The sequence below is a fragment of the Engraulis encrasicolus genome, chromosome 7 (assembly GCF_034702125.1).
Source record: "Engraulis encrasicolus isolate BLACKSEA-1 chromosome 7, IST_EnEncr_1.0, whole genome shotgun sequence".
Taxonomy (NCBI): Eukaryota; Metazoa; Chordata; class Actinopteri; order Clupeiformes; family Engraulidae; genus Engraulis; species Engraulis encrasicolus.
The window spans coordinates 55,489,039-55,511,538 of record NC_085863.1 but is presented as its reverse complement, the minus strand read 5'-3'; the positions used below and the strand labels follow the sequence as shown (position 1 = coordinate 55,511,538).

Below are 22,500 nucleotides of genomic sequence, written 5' to 3'. Positions count from 1 at the left end.
GCCCCTGTCTCCCCCTATCACCGTTCAGCAGGTCAAGCACAGCAAGCCACAGGCACTAATAAGGTGCGTCTGCCGCTGTGATCAACCAGAGGATCGGAATGAGCCGTGTCGTTCATTCGTGGCTGGCTAGCGCAGCAGCAGCACAGCCAAGCTAAGCACAAGCCAAAACCCTGGAAGCGGAACTGGGGAATTATAAAACGTCCTGATTATTCTGGAAAGGTGGTTAAAATGGTAAGGAGTAGGGGGTGGTGGAGGTTGCAGGGGGGAAGGGGGTGTTCAAGGAAGCCGGCAGGGGTGGACATAGGGGTCAGTTGTTCCTGGGTCTGGGATAGAGGGAGCCCAGAACTGGGTCCCTATTACTTACATTCCATCTATCGAGTGGGGGGGTCGGGCCAAAACTGCTAGTGGCTCGGGGTGGGGGGTGGGGGGGTGGATGGGGATGGGGTCAGCTGCCCCCTGTGTTCTATGACCTCTCTCTCATCACCACCTTTCACTCAGTATGTTTACATGCACTGAGAATAAATCAAATGTAATTATTGCCTTTGTCCGACTAATGTTGTGGATTATTAAAAGTGAGTACTAAAATTAGTATTAAAAGCCATGAAAGCCAATTATGTCAAAGCTGGACTTGTCAGTTGTGGTGTAATCTAACCGAACTGTACTTTGAGTTTGACTCAAGTTTGACTCCCGCTGATAAAGTCAGAGGACATATTTAGAAGCGCATTCGAGATGACCGAAACCAGGCCAAGTCTTGCATGTGTGCCGTGCGTGCAACAAAGACATGTATCCCTCGCGGCGATTGAAAATTAATTTCATGCAGCTTGAGAGGAGAGAAGTTTCGCCACACGAGCCAAAAGCAGACATGTTGCGCTCAAACTGCCATTTGGACACTTGCATGATGGCAAACGGCACGCTTGTGTGTGCATGTGTGTGTGTGTGCATGTGTGCGTGTGTGTGTGTGAGAGAGACCGTCAGGCATGGTTCTTTCCTCCCTGTAATGCAGAAATGCTGTGTAGACAAAGCATTGCAGCTGCTCCATCTCTCTCTCTCTCTGTTTCTCTCCCTCGCTCTCTGTTTCTCTCCCTCCCTCCCCTCTCTCTCTCTCTCTCTCTCTCTCTCTCTCTTTCTCCATCTCTCTATTTCACAGCGGACACCAGGAAAATCCCCAATTTGCACAGTTGTTGGCACATAGAGGAAAGGTACAGCTTGCATGCATGCCACGATATTATCAGAAATCTTCCAACATTATGCAACGCCAGCTACTACAATGACTTGTTTGTCTCCCTGACTGACAACAAGCTGAAACAGCACATGATTCTCTCTTTTTTTTTTTTTAAATCCGACTCTCACCACACATTATAAATTTTAAGGTGACGGTTTTCCCAGATAACGGTGACAGGGGAGCTGATATTTGGCTCTCTGGCACAGCGCTGTCTCGCGGAGAGGAGAGGTGTACCGGCAGAACGTGAAACATCCGAAAGCCTATTTTGTCAAAGCAGCCCATCTACTGCCCCCTGTTGACATCTACACTAAAATAGAAATCTGAACATATTCAGTCAATAAGGATTAGAATGTGTGGAAATAACAAACTATATCCTGTTTTATTAGCATGTAATAGAAGGATGCAAGACAACAAGAAGTGATGCTACAATCCAATGCGGCTGAGGTCATCTTCAGAAAATTCTTCTTGAAAATGAATGGTAAACAGCCGACAAGACCATATCGCTTTGATATAGCGGAACACATCCTCCGTAAAATCACAAATATGGGCCTCTCACGTCAACAACCACGAGCAGGTGCCCGAAATGAAAATGCCAAGTTCCTCAGTTATAACCCCATCTATCAGACCCTGCCAAGCGACACTCCACTTCATCCCGTGACAACAAAGGCGCATAAATGCGAAACAACCTTTATTTTGGGTGCTGCTGGGAGGAAAGTTCTGCCAAAGTGTTCTCCCATGAGTCGGAACAGCGCCCTAATTGTGTTGTCCTCGGCGGGGGTCAAAGGTTACTTTCGGAGGCAGGAAGTCTCCAGCAAGACCCCCCCGCCCCCCACCACCACCACCACCACCCCCTTTGTCACCGTGCCAGACATGGCGCTCCTATGAACTTGGCCTGTCATGCATATGAGAGTGGGATGGAGCTGGGCTGGTTCAGAGGACGTGAGGGTGGCACTGAGGCCGGCAGCGGAAGGAAGCCTAATCTTACTCTCTCCATCATGTGTATTATTGGAACTGTCTGTCTGTCTCTAGCTCTCTCTTTCTATCTCTTTCACTGACTCTTTCCATCTTTCTCTCTTTCCTCTTCCTATCTCTCTCTCTCTTTGTGTATTTCACTCAGTCCGTCTTACTCACTCTCTCTAAGTCTCTCTCTCTCTCTCCATTGGTCTTTCTGTGTCACTCTCTCTCTCTCTTTCTCTCCCTCTTACTCTTTCTCTCTCTCTCTCTCTCTCTTTCTCTCCCTCTTACTCTTTCTCTCTTCAATTCTCACGCCCTCTCCCTCTCATTCTTTATCTGTCTCTTTCTCCATCTCAGTCTTCCGAATGCTCTCTGTCTTCTTTCACTGCTTCTCTATCTCTATCTTCCTCTTTCTCTCTCCATCACTTGTTCACTCTCTCTCTCTCATTCTTTTTCTGTCTGTCTCTTTATTTCTGCCTTCTCAGCCACATGCCATTTCTGTCACCCTTGCATTCATACTGCGAGGCATGAGGTTGGCTCAAGCGAGAAGCAAGAATGTCACTGCCACCCTCGCCACCCCACCCCACTCCACTCCCTCCTTCTCTTCTTTTCTCTCTCTCTCTCTCTGTCTGTCTGCATGCCTCTCCGTCTTTCTCACACGCTCAAACTCAGCTTTTTTAACTCTGGACAATCGCAATTCCACCGCTCCATTAATTTACTGTAAAAGCTTCCGCAATAGTGGCGTTGTCAGGCCTTGAAGATGACACCCACTTAAGGTGTATGGATGGAACACTATTTCTTGCGTAAAACGTTAAAAAGACCAGCCACCGGCCAGGCTTTATCATACCCAGGGGGGTATTATCCGAGTGGACAGTCCAGCCCTGTACAAGTCAGTAATCCCACAACAGACAGCTCCGTCTGTGAGGAGAGGAGAGGAGGGGTAAGATTGGGGGGTGGGAGGTCGATGGAAGGGGACCGGAGGAGAGGAGAGGAGAGGGGAGGGGGGACCTAATTTGGAGGGGGTAGGAAGGAGAGGGGGCTCCTTCTAGCCTTGTTGTTGGATTCATCATGTGCAAAAAAACTCTCAGCAGATCAATACAGCACGATCTTGAGGATGGGAAGTAGACTGTAAACATCACACAGTTCAGGCTAAACAACACGGAGAAGTGGAGCCACTGATATGGAGGGTGTTTACTGTAAGACTGCTGTTAACACATCAAGATGATTTGATTCTGAAGAATGATAGCTTATGTTGTTTATGCAATGTCTGTTTAGGTTGCTTAAAAGTTATTATCTTATTATTAACTACCAGCATTGGTTACACTATGATCAAAATTGCATGCTTATTATAAATAATTTAGCCCTTACAAACATCATTTTTCAGATTATTCAAATCATCTTTAGTTTATGTAATGTCCAAAGCAAAAGGAAAAAATGTAATCGAGTGGGGCTCATAACAGAGCTTGCCCGGTCCTGCACAAGATATGAGCAAAGAGACAGGTAGAGGCAGAGCTGCCGTTGATCAAACACTATCAGATTGATGATGGTGCAATAGTCTGGCTCCTGTTATATTTCGTTTGGCTGAAGATGCAATGGTACCAGATATCTTAAAGTCTCTAAAAAGAGCTATGCTAAAGTTGCGTGTGCATAGCTCTCCACATTTTGCACAGTTTTCAATGTCACCACTCATTACCACAGATATATGGCTACGGCGCGTGACTGAACAGGCAAAGGTATGAAAGATGCGGTTCGTGCCTGTCTGACTCTCTTTGAATTACCTTTCAGTCATGAAAGACTGATACAAAGCATCTTTATCAAGAATTCAGTCATAGTTCACACGCACACTCTCGATAACACATCACAACAAAAGTAGGCTGAGTAGAACGCCAGCATCCCGCAACCCAAGAGCACGCGCAACACCATGCACAATTCTCTGTAAAGTTTCTTGCGCGAATAGTATGCATCGAAAGTGTTGTTTACTCACCATAATAAGTGGCGAAAGAGAGCAGTATTAGGAGCAAGCACGTATCTCTCCGGCAAGCCATGCTTTCAGCAACGTACTAGTCACTGGTATGAATCGGTCTAACTAGGGACGCAACTCCAGACTTTGCTTGCTTGAGTGAGTGAGTGGGTTGGTGCATGTGCGCGAGACGTGGACAGGGGGAGGGGGGTGTTCTAACTGCTTGAGTGGTCTGCCGGGCTATTGTACTGTCTCCACCAGGGAAGAAGAGAGTGGTGGGTTTTGCAATTATCACTCCCCTCCCTATTTTTGCCCATTCTGTACCCCATACCGTGGGCTAGAATATGGGAATATCTGAGATGGCTGAAAAGAGCTAATGAAATTCATTGTTTTTGTGGCGGTCGCGCGCTCAGCCACCGTATCTCCTTCCACCGGTCAATAGGCTACATGTGCCTTTTAAAAGGCTAATAGAGGACCAGTAGCAGCACTGTGATTATCAGTTTAACATTATGATTATGGTGATTATGAGCTTTTAGGGTTAGGAGGACAATTATGTTCCACTAAAGAGCGCACCCAAATCCGCCATTCAAGGATTGGGGTTGAACAATCTACTGATGCTGAATTAATTAGATTAATGGTTAAGTAGACTACATAGATAACTCATGCCTGTTGTTGTGTGTGGCTGTTAAGGTCGCGCGGGTGCCCGAGGGACACACAGAGGGAGAAAGGGAGCTTCTCCAAACAAACGTCCCGGACCCGGCTAGCAGGTAGTTAACGACCTCTGCTGTTTTTTCACCACTCCGCTGTCACCTTCTCTAACAGCTGCAAGCGGAGGGGTCTGCTTGCCCGGGGTCTGCCACTCCAGCTGTCTACCCAGGCCCGCTGCCATACATCATTCATTCCCACCACCACCCCACAACAACACGACCCGGGATGTGAAATCTCAGAGAATATTGAGTTACGCTGAAGGGGGGGAATAGCATTTTTCAAATTCACCCTTTAAACTTTCCCCGCTAAAGTAAACCAGCTATCGCTGGAGATTCTGTTTATTCAGGCAACCAAGCAGTGAATGGGTTGGTGGGGTGTGTGGGGACTGGGAGGGGGTGTAGCAGGCCTTGTATCAGTTGTTGTCAAAATGCATGGTTAAAACAAGCAAGGTCTGTTTTGCATAAACTAAGGTAGGCTAAATTATACCATGCACTTTATTTTCTTTCTTTCTTCTTCTTCTTCTTCTTCTTCTTCTTCTTCTTCTTCTTCTTCTTCTTCTTCTTCTTCTTCTTCTTCTTCTTCTTCTTCTTCTTCTTCTTCTCTTCTTCTTCTTCCACTTTAATAACCTAAGGCGCCTTAATCCCTGTTCAGAATAGTTTAAAGTGCATATTTGTGGTGGGAATACAGCGAGAGACTGAGGTCACGGAGGCACATTAGTTGCACTTGAGTGGTCTCTGTCAGTTTGGCCTGTCAGCACTCCGCCGTGTTTATTCACCTGGTATATAATAAAGACCCCTCATCAATGCTCCACTGTATAGTCATTAGGGTGGAGACCCACCCGGCAGCCCAGCAGCCCGCACCTCAGATCCTCAGATCCAGAGCACCAGCGGCTGACTGTGGGCAGTGTAAAGTAACTACACGCAGGGCCGCTGACAGCTTTGGCTGGGCCCAGGACAAAGTCAGGTGAAAGCCCCCCCTCCATTGCATACAGTAGGCATAGGGCCACAGACAGCTTTGGCCATGCCCAGGACAAAGTCATTTGAAAGGGCCCCCGACCAATAAATAAAGTGTAATGAGGATGGGCCCCCTTTCACCCTGGGCACAGGACAATTGACCCCTTTGTCCCCTCCGGTCGACGTCCCTACATAGGCCTTTTTAATGTAATGAGGACCCAATTCTGCCCACCACACAGCACGAAAAGGGGGATTTGTGACAATGAACTCGTCCCAAATCGCCCACGGACTTGCCTAACTTTCGTCTGATTTTGAGCGCTGAGAGAATGCGAAATTAACAGTTTTGGTGTCACGTAAATCGCCCGGAAGCGAATCAGAGCCGTGGAGAGGTCTCACAGCAGGGTGTTAATGGCCCAACGATTAACATGAAAGGCAATGACAGCCAGCCCGGAACGCGGACTAGCCTTGCTCTTATTGGACGAAAAAGACACGTGACTCAAAGTAAAAGAGCTGCGCTGTTGGTTAGCATGGTCGGCAGCTACGACCTTCTATTGGTCACGTTGGATTAATTTATGCATACCGTAGGCCTATACGGTAGGTCCGTATAATTATGCAAAAATTATTATTACTAATATACCTAGGTTGATTTTACTTTGTATATTCACATCATTATAGACTGCACTGTGATGGGGCTTCAGCATGCATGATGTGAATTTATTGCTAAAATGAAAATGAATGAAATGAAAATGATTTTTTAAATGCTTTTAATATCACACCAAACAATGTACACACACTTAGACAGGAACCGTGCATTTCATAAATATACATAATTTAAAACTACATACATACCCTGCAAACAATATACTCTAGGCTATATGCAGTGATGTATAGGCTACAGTAGCCTACTCAGGTCACAAATGTACAACTCAGAAACAAACACGCATCTCTCTCCCAAGCGGCGTTTCCGATTGTCTCCCACGTCCTAACACTGGCCGTCAGAGCAATGAAGAAATCTTAATACTCAACAGCACTCAAATTTTGCCTAGTAGAACAGGTGAGGTCAGGCATAAACGCGTTGTCCTGACCGTCTGTTAAGACAATGCGATGCGACACAGAAAAGACGGGCGGCTCTCCGTGCATAGTGACTAAAAGTTAGCATCAACTTTGAAAAAGGGTCAAGTCACCATCAGAAGAAAACGGCCGTCTTGTAAAACGTGTTTGAGTGAAACGGTAGACGGTAGGGACTTTGCGAGGCTATTTATTTAATGCCTACATATAACGTGACCCAAAATGTCTCTAAGCTGCACGTTGCAATATAGCCAAGTATTCGAGAAAACCTGATGCAGCCAGAGTCCAACAACTTCAATGCACCAGAAGTGAATTCGCCTTCTAGTTGGGTGCGTGCGTCACGTGTATTTAATAGAATATATGCGCATGTACAATACAGCTACCTTATTAACTGGAATATTTTTGAGGGGTGACATTACAAAAAAGTTAGTAGGTAGATAATTTTACTTTTCTTTTCTCTACCTACCATTCAACCATGAGTGGTTGGCTCTGTCCACCCACCAGTTTGAACTAAATAACTAAGATTTTTTTGTATTTTATTTTATTTTTATTTTTTTTTTGGGGGGGGGGTGGGGTGAAAGGGGAAAATAAGTTCAAAAATGTAAATAATAATAATTTAAAAAAACGGATTTCATAGGCCCCTACGACGGGTTAGGTTTGGGAAAGGGCACAATTCATAAAACTCAGAAACATACAATGCTTTTTCAAAAAAAGGGTTCTATGTTCCCCGCTGCATCCAAGTAGACTGCTGCCAACATTGCTAAGAGCAGGTTGTTTATTACACCTCTGACAAGTTAGGTTTAAGGATAGTTTTAGTCAGGGCACATACAAAAATGGATTTGAGTAAAAGTTGTCAATTCATAGTAAATATGAAAGTAAGAGGAAAAATAGTACAGGTACAGCATTTTAGTGCAGACTATACAGGTATGTACAATATTATAAACATTGCTGTTGATTATGTTCTTCAGCCACCAATCATGCCAGCAGGGTCTACTGAAGGTCTCTGGTCACTGCTTCCTCGTCATACTGCAACAGGCACTCAGTCTCACTTCTGGGAGCTGTAGAAACAACAAATAAATAAATACTTCGTCATGCACCTCATATTGACATAGCAAATATATCAATAAGCAAGACATATTGAGCCCAACAGGGATAATCTTACACTATATCAGTTTTCTGTGGTCTCTTGTAAGATTGCCCATCACCATCCTGCAGGACACTACCGTCTCCCTGCCAGGATCTGTAGGATGTAAGAAAATAAAATCAAAACATAGCAATGCACAGCATTGACAACTTATCTATAAAGTAGCACAAGTCATATTGACAATGTAGGACAGGGGTGGGGAACCTATGTCTTCTAGGGCCGTTTGCGACCCTTGAGGCTGTTTTATCCGGCCCCCGATATAATTTTAATGCAATTCCATCTTCACATGAAATATGACATATTTTGTAAAGGAATCTTAGAAAATACATTAGCAATACAATTAAGTTATATTCAGGGAACCTGAAGAAGTTGGCGTTTGTTTAAATGTGGCTGCCTTCAATATAGGCCTAAAGTGAAAAAGGAAAATCCTGGTTTGTGTTCATAGTACGGCCCTTGGAGGACTTTTATGGCCCCTCGGATGAATTTGAAGTGGCCATTCGAATGAGAAAGGTTCCCCAACCCTGACGTAGGCTATAGGTTAAGCTTACCCTCTTTCACGCTACTGTGCCCATTTCGGGTTGACCTCCACACGCGTCTGTAGCACAGCACACAGGATTGCAGGACACAGCATCCTGCAGGACACTGCAAAAAACAAGGGGAACGAATAAATGACCTGTCCAGTTCTATAGAAAAGAAAAGAAATTTGATGCAGTGCCAGAGCTGTGGTAAAAGTAACCTTGGTTGTATAATCTAGGACTAGGGTGTGTGTGTGTGTGTGTGTTAATCCAGTCTTCACATTATTCAGATATGAGAATTAATTCATTAATTTTAACTGATATCACCACATACCGATATCAGTGCCATTTCACCCTGCCAAGACACTGGACCTTCTATGAGACAGGGCGTCCTCGTCATACTGCAGCAGGCACCCTGTTGTTTCTACAGCTCCTAGAAGAGAGACAAATAAATTAAATACTTCACCATGCATCTCATATTGACATAGCTAATGTATCAATGAGCAAGTCATATTGGTCACAAAGAAGTTAATCTTACATTCTTTCAGTCTTCTATGGCAAGACTGCTCCTCATAAGAGCTGTTAGGCCTTCAAGTGACTCGTCTTCGCCATATTATGAGACAGCAGCCTGTGAAAACATGGTAAACAGAATAACCCATTAACCTTGGGTCCTAATATAATACATGGACATAAACTAGCCTACATTATTTAGACAATGTCAGTAGACCTCCACGTGAAACAATAAGAAAAAGTGACCATGCATAATTTCAATTTCTTGAAGAGGCCAGCTACACTTATTTGTGCAACAAGTGCTGTTTTGAGGACCCATACGTTTTAAGGACATGCTGCCTACTGTTGCAAATGCCAGGGTATTTCACATTGATTTCGGGGTGGCGTGCTCTATGCCAGTGTTTCCCAACCTTTTTTTGTCTTAAGTACCCCCTAAGCCTCTTCTCATACCACAAGTACCCCCTGACTCATGCTTTATATCCCAATGTGACTACATTGTTTTCATTTTTCCAAGTACCCCCTGCAGGGTGCTCGCGTACCCCTAGTGGTACACGTACCCCAGGTTGGGAAAGACTGCTCTATGCAACACTTTATTTGTGCAACAAGTGCTGTTTTGAGGGCCCATACTTTTTAAGGACAGGTTGCCTACTGTTGCAAATGCCAGGGTATTTCACATTGATTTCCAAACTATTTATTTCCTAACTACAGGGACGTTAGTCGATACATAGTAATGACGCTACGACCAAGCTACTAGGGAATGTAATTAAACTAGTCGCTTCGCTACTGCCCAGCACTGAAAACCAACATACCCAGACGGCACACCAATCTTGCCAACGTCGCCTAGATGCATTTTTGCCGCTGTAAAATACATTGGCAAGACGTCCAAGCGTTAGTTCATCAGCGAAATGCCGGGCAGACGTGAAAAATGAGCAGTGCCCAGTTGATGAGCTAACGCAATAGCATGCTAACGGTAGCCTTTGTCAATCTTAAGCGCTGGGAGATGGTCACTCCCATGTAAGATCACTCCCGGACGTGTAGTCCCAGGTGACCCTATCAATCCCAGGCGTTCTATCCCACCCGATTACATTTCTCGTATTATCATACACCACATACAAGCAATTTAGGGTTAGGTTTAGGATTAAGGTAAGGGTTAGGTTTAGGGTACGTAACAAAAAACTAACATCAAAAAGATAACTAGCTCGGTGGGCTCGATAGTCTGGCTAGTGGGAGCGAACCGACTGGGGATCGAACCGCGCTGGGAGCGACAAACTGGGAATCATCTTTAGGCAGGGGAAAGGCAATTGAGAACGAGCAATGTCAAACAACTTACCATCAACAAGTATACTTAACATATTCACCGTTTCACTACTGCATTTTGTCATTACGATGCTCGCAAGTTATCAGAATTGACTAGCGTACAGCAGCAACAAGAGTAGTCACATTCATTGAGGGGACTTGTGCTACAACTTAGCAATGGCGGATCTGTGTTCAGAGGAGCTATTCAAATCGCTCTTGAGTACTGAAACTTTAAACCACAGTTGAGTAAAATTTACTTACATGTATGTGAAGCCCATTTTCCGTTGTATGTGAGGAACTTTCCCCCATGTCGCCAAGAAACTTGTAACAGTGAAACCACAACAGACAGCGCGTGGTTCTGTTCAGATAGGTCGGTGTTGTTGACCGCGGTAGATGGCTTCTTTGTGGCTTGTGTGTGGAATTCGCATTGTGCGAATTAGTTGTACTGCCACCTAAAGGCTTGGTGTAGAACTAATTTAACCAGAGACAGTCTGTTTTGAACTTCCTTGAACAATCCTTGCTTTAGTTCAGAATAATTTAAAAACCAGAGTGGCCAAGCACATTGATGTTTTTCCTCAAAAGCAGGGGTGAGGAACCTTTTTAATTCAAAGGGTCACTTCAAAATGTAGGCTATGTCCAAGAAAGATCATTCAGATGTTTCTATTCTGATTTCTATTCGGTTCATTTAAAATTGTTTATAGCACCGATCGAATTGTTCGATCAACTTCATTTCTGAGCTTATAGTATCATAATAAAATGTACTGACAGCAGAGCTGTGGCTAGAAGAAAGGTTTAATGCAGGGGTGGGGAACCTTTTTCATTCGAAGGGCCACTTCAAATTCCTACCATGGTCATAAAATCCTCCGGGGGCCGTACTATGAACACAAATCAGGATTTCCCCATGAAATTTAGGCATATATAGACACCTTTAGGCCTATATAGACATATAGACACCTTTAAAGGTAGACACATTTAAAACAGTCCCCACCTTTCTAGGTCCCCTGAATATAGGCCTAACTTAATTGCATTGGAAATGTAATTTCTAAGATTCCTTTAGGCCTGCAAAATATGTCATAGGCCTATTTCATGTGAAGTTGCAAAACATTATAATGATATCAGGGGCCGGATAAAACGGCCTCAAGGGCCCTCGAGACATAGGTTCACTACCCCTGGTTTAATGGTTAGTGATTCTGAAAAACACCACTGGGCAGCGTGAACAAACATACATACATACAGACACACACATACACACACACACACACACACACACACACACACACACACACACACACACACACACACACACACACACACACACACACACACATTTTAGTAAAAGGCCAAAAAATGCCCTAGGGCCCCCAACAATCCCGTTGCCTAGGGACCCCAAAATCCTAGAAACAGGCCTGCCGACCCCCCACTCCCTCCCACCCACCTGACCTCACCCCACCCCACCCCACTTGAAATTGACTGTAGCAGCTCCCGACCTGATCACTGGCATTTACATATTAAAGGCTCTCCTAAGAAGGGGATGGGAGGGGGGCATGGGGGAGCCGCAAATGCTGTGGCTTGAGGTATGAGGCAGTTTAAGGTGCAAAACTCATCCACATATTCCTCTTTTCATGCAGTCCCAGTCCCTGGCCTGGGCCCTAGACACCTGACCCCGGTTGTCTTCCCTGACTCCATGCTCAGGGCCTCATGAGTCTGGTTCTTCAGAAGAAGGCCAGAGGAATTGTATAAGCCACCAGTGGAAAAAAAAGTCTTTGAAGTCGACATGAAGCTCAGATCTCTCCGGATTGCCACCCCCACTCTCCCTCCTCACGTCTCTCTCTCTCTCTCTCTCTCTCTCTCTCTCTCTCTCTCTCTCTCTCTCTCTCTCTCTCTCTCTCTCTCTCTCTCTCTCTCTCTCTCTCTCTCTCTCTCTCTCCTTAGTAGTGATGGTAGGAACCCTCCTACACACTGCCCTTTAATTAATTTTCCGTTGCAAATCAACATCCTATTCTTCACCCACTGCCTGTCTCTTTCTTAATCTCTCCTTCCTGTTACCGTAGCCTACATACTACACCCTCTCTGGTCGCATCTCCTTGTTGCTCCTCTGTCTATCTGACATCAGTGTAGTGTCGGGCAAGAGCAAACAGAGCTGTTATGTAGATAGGATGGGGATGACAGGAGGATTTAAAGGACAAACACCATTAGCGCTCACGCGAACACAAATACACACACACACGGGCGTGCACACACACTCGCACGCAGGCGCGTGCAAACACACACATCTCTCTCTCTCACACACACACACACACACACATTCACGTACGCGTAAGTACACACACACACGTGCCAGACTCACACACACACACACACACACACACACACAGACTCACACTCACACTCACACTCACACTCACACACATTACTCAGAGGCCCACATCAGAGTCCCACTGTGTTCATCGACTGTTTTCAATGAAAAGCAGCAGTGATCAGATTTTATTAGGAGATCAGTTTTATAGGCCGTAGTGCCAAATATCTCTGGGAAGAGCGGGTGTCATGCTGTGCAACACTGGCACAGATTTTGAAACGGTCTGAATGCACGCATATTGTATGACTGATGAAGATCATGAAAACAAGAGGGTTCGTGAGATTCAAAATGGCCAAGTGCCTTTGTAACATCAGTACAGTTGAAAATGGTATACTTTTATCCAACATGTTGCAGATAAATATGGTAATAATAAGGATGTCATATGAAGAATAAAGCTTTTATGAACAGTTATGTGTACACTTTTATGCCAGAAAAAGCTAGTCATATGCAATATGGTCCTCTAGCCTTGTAATGTGTATGTTTCGGCATTGGAACATTTTATTGTGTTTGAAAAAAGAAAAGAAAAAAACAACACTATAAGATGGCATTGCACAGAGTCTCTTAAGTAATACATTATGACAGGGTCAATGCCTTTCTGGTTACAACAAAAACTCATAACACACACTGTGTCTGAACGCAGTAAGGTGAATTTACAATCTAGACGTAAAGCATGTATTTACTGGCCTTACGTTTTGTAGGGCTGTAACGATATTGTATCAAACTGAGAAATCGTGATACACAGAGTCACAATACTGTATCGCGATACAAGGAGGCAGTATTTTGCGATACGCCCTTTCAAAGTTTTGTTACCCATCAGTCCAGAAAACTACCACATGATGTGATAGTGCTCCCAAGCTTCAAATCACCATCAATATTGCATTTGAAGTTTTAAAAATTACCCGTAGCCTCCTGTAACCTATTCTACCTACAATCTATCATAGGTTTTGTTCATAATTTTATTGTATAATGTTGACAAATGTGAAATCGTGGGATGTATCGAACCATAGTGAAAAAAACGTGATATAAATGGAATAGTAAGTTGACTGTATGGTTACAGCCCTAGTAGGCCAGCAAACTTCTCGATACTTTCTGTTAAAACTCTAATGAGTTCTTGCTCCACCCTAGTTCACCATGAAAACGCTTCAAAGTGTTGCTCTCTGCATTCGTCCTCTGGTTTATTAATGTGTCTGTAACTTTTGGAGGAACCAACTTCCAATGGGCCCTTTTAAATAAAACAGCGAGGCCAAGATCTGGAATATTTCTGAAGGCACATGGGCTGTCTATGGGAAACTATATTTTGCCAAGGGAAAGTAAGCAACATCAACTCCCCTGCATGTCTAGTCATACACATACAGAAAAATAACTTGAAATAGCTTCTGGGGTTTATGCAGACAGCTCTAAGCAATAAACCCCTAAGTACATGCACCTTGACCTGAAATGACAAATATGGATATCACTAACTGCATATTGACCTCAACAGGCCTTCAGTAGACCAGAGGTCTCAAGTTACACTTGTGAGTCGGAATTGCATGAAGGCTTAACTCTTCATCTTCTACTTTAAAATAAGTCAGCTGACCTTGCACTTGACATTTGACACTGTTTTCATGAAGACACAGTCACTAACATTTTTAAAATTAAGTGCTACATCACATGGACAAACTCCATTCATGACTGTTTACAAGCAATCATCAAATAAGGACACACGTTCATGTAATATTGATGAACAGATGATAAGATGCATTGAGTTCACACATAACTTGGAGTAGGCCTAGTTGAAGTTGAAGTTGAAGTAGTACAAGAAATGCCTTTTATGTGGTAACCCAATATTTTATAGTATGTATTTTACAGCAACTTTTTCAGTGTCACAAAAATGTGCAAAATAAATTAGTAGGCACACATCTGTGTGCCCACAGTCTGAAAACAATATTTCAATATTTTACAACTCAAACATACAATCTGTGGTGAGTGGATAAATGAACAAAACATTGCATACTGTAGATCATTACAATTATAGTGTTTTTCCCATATGTATGCTAGTGTTCAAAATGGTTCTTAATGCCTATTCAAATGGTTGTGTCATTTGACAACCTTTCTCCTTTTTTGAAGAAAGAACATTGTTGTATTAGTGGTTTTGCCCATTGCGTGTGTTTTTTGTATTTTTGTGTAGTTTTTGGGAATTTGAGACATGATTTCAGAAATTGTGTGCAAACAATCGAGAAAAACTGTCAGTGGATGGACTGACAACAAGACCGGCAGGGTGGCGTATAGACTCAATAGACTAGACTTAAGTCACTTGCATGCAACTAAAAGAGTTCTCTTTGTATAGCTTTATGTAGTTCACACACCATTCCACCTGTGGAATGATTAGCTGCTCAATGAAAAACATTACAGTTTTTTTAACACACCAATACTTTACAATACTTGCTATGACAAACTTCTAATAGGGGTTATTTCTAAATAAATAAATACATTAAAAAAGTTTAGCTTGGACATTTTGTGTTATATTATATTATATTATATTATATTATATTATATTATATTATATTATATTATATTATATTATATTATATTATATTATCTGTATATTATATGATATTATATTATACAGACATGTGCCATTAAATCACCCCAGACACCTAAAGCAGACTTGACAGGTACATATTTTCAGGGATTTGAAGAAGCGCAGGTGTGTGCAGCCACAGCTCTCTGCTCTTGCCATGGGTAATGTTTATCAGTGGAGCTCAAAGTCTTCTGGAGTCTGTCTCTCCTTAAACATCACTAAATCTGTCTCTGTCATTTCCGCCATGCACGCCACTCGTGGTTTTTCTTTGTTTTGCCCATGGCCCGTTGTCATGGTAATGTCTTAGCGCCCTGTCTGTTTTCTTTCTCTTTCTCTATCTTTCTTTCCTGCTATCTTCTCTCTCTTTCTGTCTCCATCTCTGCCACGGTCTCTGTTTTCCAAACTCTCTCTCTCTCTCTCTCTCTCTCTCTCTCTCTCTCTCTCTCTCTCTCTCTCTCTCTCTCTCTCTCTCTCTCTCTCTCTCTCTTCTCTCTCTCTCTCTCTCTCTCTCTCTCTCTCTCTCTCTCTCTCTCTCTCTCTCTCTCTCTCTCCTTTGTGTACCTCTACTCCCCATGTCTCTCTCTGGTCATGCTGTCTTGAAAACTATAATGGTATAAGAATATGCTCATGGTGGTTCTCTGAGCTGTAAGCATCTCCATTGCCAAAAGCAGCAGAACTCTATCTACCCAGGGATCTCCCTCCCTCCCTCCCACCCATCCACCCACCCACTCACTCACTCACTCTAGTATTTATACATTCAGAGAGTGGGGTGTGTGTGTGTGTGTGTGTGTGTGTGTGTGTGTGTGTGTGTGTGTGTGTGTGTGTGTGTGTGTGTGTGTGTGTGTGTGTGTGTGTGTGTGTGTGTGTGTGTGTGTGTGCGTGCCTGTGTATGCGTATGTGTGTGTGTGGTGTGTGGTGTGTGTGTGCGTTTGTGTGTGTGTGAGTCTCTGTGCATGCGTACATCTGTGTGTTTCTGTCTGGTACGTGTGTGTGTGTGTGTCTGTGTGTCTGTGTGTGTGGTGTGTGTGTGCGTGTGTGTGTGTGTGTGTCTGTGTGTCTGTGTGTGTGGTGTGTGTGTGCGTGTGTGTGGTGTGCATGCGTACGTCAGTGTGTTTCTGTCTGGTACACGTGTGCGCATGTGTGTGTGTGTGCGTGTGTGTGTGTGTGTGTGTGTGTGTGTGTGTGTGTGTGTGTGTGTGTGTGTGTGTGTGTGTGTGTGTGCATGTGTGCGTAAGTGTGTGTGGTGTGCATGCGCACGTCTGTGTGTTTCTGTCTGGTACGTGTGTGTGTGTGCGTGTGTGTGTGTGTGTGTGTGTGTGTGTGTGCGTGTGTGTATGCGTGTGTGTGCGCGCACTGTGTGGTGCATATGTGTGTGTGTTTGTCTGTATGCCTCACCTCGGCCCCCCACAGCTTAGTCTGTTATGGGCAGATGAGGAAGACGGGGAGTGGGGAATGTGCTTATTCTTCTCAGCACAAAGCCATCCTCCATCCTCCATCCTCTACCCTCCACCCTCCATCCCCACAGGCACCTGTAGTCCCCACCTGAGCAGACACCCTATACCCCAGCTGCAGGCTACTAGCCTCAGCCGCAGCAGGGACCGTGAGTCATCTGCTAAAATAAGATTGTTTTCCACCCCTCTTCTTCTTCCTTTTCTTCTTCTTCTACTGTTTCTCTTCTCTGCTTTCCTTTTGGGCACGCGAAGAAAGAAGAGAACAATATCATGTGTTGTGTGCATGGTATTGGTGTTTCTTCTTTTACGACATGTGTTTTATTTTAGTCGTTGCTGCATGTTGTAAAGTTCTCCGGCAGTTTGTTTTCTGTGTGCGCCCAAAAAAAGGAACAAGTTTGTTTCTTCAAACAAGTGGATGTTTTTGTGTAATTTATGTTGGTTTCTAATTAGCGCTTCATAAAATGCAGGAGGAGAAAAAAAAACTACAATGGGAATGCCAGTGTAGCAGATCACAGAGACCTTTGGTGGTGTGTGGTTGTGGGTGGTGGTGGTGTATAGCTTGACATGGTGGAATGCATTATACATTCCCTTTTAACCTAATGCAAATCAGTCATTAGCAATTCATTTTATTGATTTCTTTTAACCGACTGTGAAAGCTGTGAAAGCATGGGGAAGAGGAAGAGGAAGAGGAGAACACCATATTTTGCGCATCTCTAACCACAGAGAAGGCGTTGCTTTGCTCGTAATACAGAGAGACAGTATGGCACAGAACATTCCCCCCCTCCAGACATTAGTGGTGAGAAAAAAACATTGCTGTAAATTGAATGTGGTGGGGGGCTCATCCCGTTTATGGCCGACCCCCTTCTACCACTTCCTGCAGCATCATTTGATGACTTACATAGTCGACATCAACTAACGCACGCTAACGTGTGTTGTTAACACGCGTTGTTTATGCACGTTGTTTACTCGCGTTGTTTTCACACATTAACACGTTCTCCACAGCAACACAATTCATTGATTCCCCCGAATGTATCATTTCCCCCTATTTCCCTATTATTGCCCCGGTATTTTCCCCTATTGCAATGCATGCCACGTGCATGAAGTATCCAAAATCCAGAAGACACGACACATAGGCCTATTCGCGATAGATGCGTAGAGACGCTTAGCCTTGCGTCAACCATCTCTATGTCTATTAATGTGGAATCTTGTTTGCGACCAACCCATTCTCCATTCTTCCCCATCATTTGATGATGACGAGTTAATGTGGCGCTGGTATCATCAAGCGACTGGGACAGTGGGACGTAATGTGATTAGGCTGGCCATTCTCCCACCCCACCTCCCCATAGCCCCAAGCTGAGCACCGGGCCAACATTAGAGAAGAGCGGCTGGGCTCGGCTTTCCATGTCTGGGAGCACGGGGTGTCACCGCAGGGGTGTCAGACTCGCCCTCGCCAAATGTTCCTCTGAAAGATGATAGTCCACCCCAAAGCATTGAGTAGTATCAAGGTCCTCCTGTTATGTTCCTTCTTTGCTTCGAGATGTTTTTTCTTGGTTGTTGTTTTGTTTTCTTGAAGGGTGGTGATGGGAGGGTGACCAAAGGCGGTCATGTTTTTCTTTTCTTTTGAGTAGACTAGACGTGCCATATTTTGTAACACCTGGCGTTATTCATTATCTAAATGGACTAGCCTAATGAACTAGCCCTAATGATGTTAATACATCACGGCTCTCCATTTGTTACGTCTTTCAAAACACACACTGATACTAGAAGAAAAAACATGATCAAATGTGTTGTACATTTGTTTTGGTTGATTTTCATGTAGGCGGTCCATTTGTTACTATTTTCAAAACACACATTGATACCAGAAGAAATAACGCTATTATCATATCTATTACACATTGATTGATGTTGATTTTCATGTAGGCGGTCAGAAGAAGCAGCTGACCTCTTCAATATTCCAGTGTTGTATTTTGGGGATGATATTCACATGTTTTTCCATTTGTTGGTGCATTGTAGCGTAGATGCCCTTTTGACTGTGGTCGGGGACGCCCATTGTCATCTGGGACCTTCAGACACAGTAGCGGCTGGCGCCCCACATTACATCCACAAGATATATGATGAGCGCGCTGGTGTGAATGTGAGGTGAAAGGCGAAGCTCTGGAGGCTTCCTTGGAGAAGCGTGGGGGGAAGGAAGGGACTCTGTGTGCATGTGTGTGTGTGTGTGCGTGTGCGTGTGTGTGTGTGTGTGTGTGTGTGTGTGTGTGTGTGTGTGTGTGTGTGTGTGTGTGTGTGTGTGTGTGTGTGTGTGTGTGTGTGTGTGATGTGCGCTGGGTGCCAACACTTCCTATGTGTGTGTGTTTTTGTGTGTGTGTGCGTGCATGTGTGTGTGTGAAGTGGGTTGGGTGCCAGCATTTTCCCTGTGTGTGTGTGTGTGTGTGTGTGTGTGTGTGTGTGTGTGTGTGTGTGTGTGTGTGTGTGTGTGTGTGTGTGTGTGTGTGTGTGTGTGTGTGTGTGCACTCGCGCATGCATGTGTGCATTCATGTGCGTGTGTGTGTGTGTGTGTGTGTGTGTGTGTGTGTGTGTGTGTGTGTGTGTGTGTGTGTGTGTGTGTGTGTGTGTATGCATACGTGTGTGTGTGTGTGTGTGCATACGTGCATACGTATGTGTGTGAAGTGCGTTGGGTGCCAGTCTTTTCTCCCCAAGAGCCCCTTCTCTCCTTCCCCATTCAGCCACACTTGCTGTAGCCCGGGGCTCCACCGTCACTCGGGGTGACCCCCCCCAATTGTAGCAGTCGTCGCCATGGGAACCTATACAATAATTAGCTAATGAATCACTCTGAAGCACCTTTTGAAGGAGGAAAAGGGCTGTGATTGGCCGGTTTGTTGGCGTTGAGTAGCGGAGGGAGGGGCCTCGAGTCATGGAGGACTATAAAGACCTTTGGTTAGCAGGCCAGGAGGAGGCGGGGCTGCCACAAGGGCCCCAGGTGGTGGGGCGGTGTTGTCAATATAAGGCATTAAACCGGGATCATGGCACCTTTTTATCTTCATTACGGCTAACGTTGGCCGCCTCTACTCTCTCGGCTGCTGTGTACCCAGGCAGGCACCCTTGAGTGGTCCTTGACATTTGCGTGCAAGCGGCTGGAGAGAGAGAGAGAGAGAGAGAGAGAGAGAGAGAGAGAGAGAGGTGGTCATGGTGTGCAAAGGCACAGAGAGAGAGAGAGAGAGAGAGAGAGAGAGAGAGAGAGAGAGAGAGAGGGAGGGAGAGAGAGAGAGAGAGAGAGAGAGAGGTGGTCATGGAGTGCAAAGGCACAGAGAGAGAGAGAGAGAGAGAGAGAGAGGGAGAGAAAGAGAGAGAGAGAGAGAGAGAGAGAGAGAAAGAGAGGGGGAGAGAAAGAGAGAGAGATAGAGAGAGGGAGGGAGAGAGAGAGAGAGAGAGAGAGAGAGAGAGAGAGAGAGAGAGAGATGGTCATGGTGTGCAAAGGGCCTTGCTGGTGTCTGTCCAAACCTCCTTTTCTCCTCAGTTAGAGGGGAGGATATGCTGAATAAAGTGCACATTAGTAACACTTGACCCGTATGATCAAATCAACACGCTGATTGACAGAAAAACAGTGAGAAAGACAGCGTTGTGACGTGAAAACAAAAATGCCACGGATGTGTCGAATTTTCTTTTACGTTGTTCCATAGACCGTTACAGGATTTAACCATTTCACGAATGGGCAGTTACATGTCCCTCATGCACAATCATTCACTCCCCAGTTGTTTGGTAATGTACGATAAGGTTCACACACAAGTTGTGATGCAGTGTACTTATGTACAACCGTTTAATTTGATCCAGGTCCCAGTTAAACACATTTGGGGCAAATCATGGTACACTTAGGGGAGCTAACCCTCTAGGGCAGTGTGTGTGTTTCCAGGCCCTCGCGACACACCAGGGTCCCAGAGCATTTATTCTCTGTCCCGTTAGAGGACACAAAGTAATGGCAGTGAGGTTTTATGTTTGCCCTTGGGCGCCAATGAGGAGCCCACTGCGCTGTGAGGCTGAGCTGGGCTGCGCTGAGGGTCCACCCCGATTTTCACACGGGACACACAAGGGCAACGCAACTCAGCAGATTTCTGCTCCAAGCGTGGGGGCCCGGAGCATCGACCAAGGAAAGCAATTAGTGCTCAGCTGTTCTGGGGGTGCGAGGTGGTCTGTCTCCAAAATCTACAAGATCACCACCATCACCGTAGGGCCGCTGACAGATTTGGCTAGGCCCAGGAAAACATTCTCAAAGGGCCCCCACTAAATACATACAGTAGCCTGCAATGTATTGGGGTCCTAATTCCGGTCCCCCGTCCCGTCCATTGACCCGGGACAACTGACCCCTTTTGTATCTCCCTGTCCGCTTCCTCGCCACCACCACCGCTATGGAACAGAGAAATATAGGTTGGGAAATTAACGACAGAAACCCACCCTGGCAAGATTCATGTTGCTGTCTTTGCAAGATGGCAGTCTCTCTTGGACAGACGGTGAGGATGTCTGGAGAGATGATGAATAGTTGTTATGAAAATGTGCCCTACCTTGAAATGGGAGATTGTTACCGCACCTTTCATAACAAAGACCTTCTGAGCAGGTTGAATTTAAAACAGTACCATACGGTTTTTATATAGATACCAAAGAAGGTCATACACAAGAAAAAAATCCTTGTATACGAAGGTATTATTGGCAATAACGCTGATTCTTATTCTCATTCTGAAGTGTTGCGTGTGCAGCATAACAGAGGTGTACATACTGTGTGTAAGTGTAATACCACAGCCTCTTCCTTTGGCACATTTCTTTGGTCTATTCAGCAATTTAAAAGTTCACCAGCAGGTGAAACGCTAAGTTAGAAAAAGACCAGATTTGAATTGTAGCCCCCCTCCCCCTATATAAATAATTATTCTTCTGTGCTGCTGACATCCTAAGTGAAATAGTCTTGAATGGATTCTAATGGGTTCTTGATTGGACAATAATGTAGTTAGCGTTACAATGAGTGCTCAAGTCATTTTTTTTCTCTCGACAGGAAGTTCCCTTGAGTAATTGGGTTTTAACCATCGCGGGTGGGATTAAGATAAGCACTGGAGATGGCTCAAGACTGTTTAAAATGCTCAGAGGCGCTCGCAGAAAATGGATAAACTAGATGGAGCAGAGAAATGCCCTGGTGAAGATTCAGATGGCAGCACACAATCTTTTTTTCTGCATTTCTTTTTTTTTTTGGTAGTACCCTGCTGTTGCTGCATGTTGAACTGAGACAAAGAGGCCAGTTGGCTGACTGAGCAGTGAGCGCTTTTTCAAAAATCATATTCTGTTCTGCGTTTTGTTTACAAGGGACTGGGAAATAAGAATCGAGTGTTAGAGTGTTATGGAGACTGATCCCTGAAAAGCTGTAAGAATTCATTGTGCTTTTATTGTGTGCAAACTTTCTGAATTATATATATATTATAATTTTTTATTTTATTTATATCACTGTGGGAGAAGTATCCATGTACTAAATGGCAGGAGTTGTGCTCTCTGCAGCAGTACACAATGGTAATGCACCAGTGCGGAAATGGCAGGCTACACAGTAGGCAGGCACTGACTTTTAACTGCAGGGTTCAATTTCCAGGAACACACATACGGTTGCAATCAATACCTTGCATTGTTTTATAGAGTGGGTCAATTTTTATCACAGTCTTACATACACACAACGATGCCCACTCATCAATACTCACATTGCACACATAAAACCACACAAAGAAGTGGGTGCGCACATACTCACACATACGCATACACGCACACACGCACGCGC

The 22,500-nt window shown here is 44.7% G+C and overlaps 1 protein-coding gene and 1 long non-coding RNA gene across 8 annotated transcripts in view; both read right to left on the bottom strand.

Moving 5' to 3' along the window:
* Window positions 1-4,281, bottom strand: part of mcama (melanoma cell adhesion molecule a) — a 53,664-nt gene extending 49,383 nt beyond the window's left edge. For all 6 annotated transcript variants that reach the window (XM_063204036.1, XM_063204034.1, XM_063204035.1 and 3 more), the window contains exon 1: window positions 4,161-4,281. In XM_063204036.1, the coding sequence (XP_063060106.1) occupies window positions 4,161-4,221 (61 nt within the window). In that variant the 5' untranslated portion in view covers window positions 4,222-4,281. The remainder of the gene's footprint in view (window positions 1-4,160) is intronic.
* A 3,389-nt stretch (window positions 4,282-7,670) lies between these two features.
* Window positions 7,671-8,905, bottom strand: LOC134453225 (uncharacterized). Of its 2 annotated transcripts, XR_010035567.1 has the most exons (4): window positions 8,859-8,905; window positions 8,558-8,651; window positions 8,028-8,105; window positions 7,671-7,923 (listed from the first exon to the last, which is right to left on the bottom strand). It is a non-coding gene; the product is annotated as an uncharacterized LOC134453225 (long non-coding RNA). The 2 variants fall into 2 exon arrangements; XR_010035566.1 differs by having other exon boundaries at window positions 7,671-8,105.
* Window positions 8,906-22,500: the final 13,595 nt, after the last annotated feature.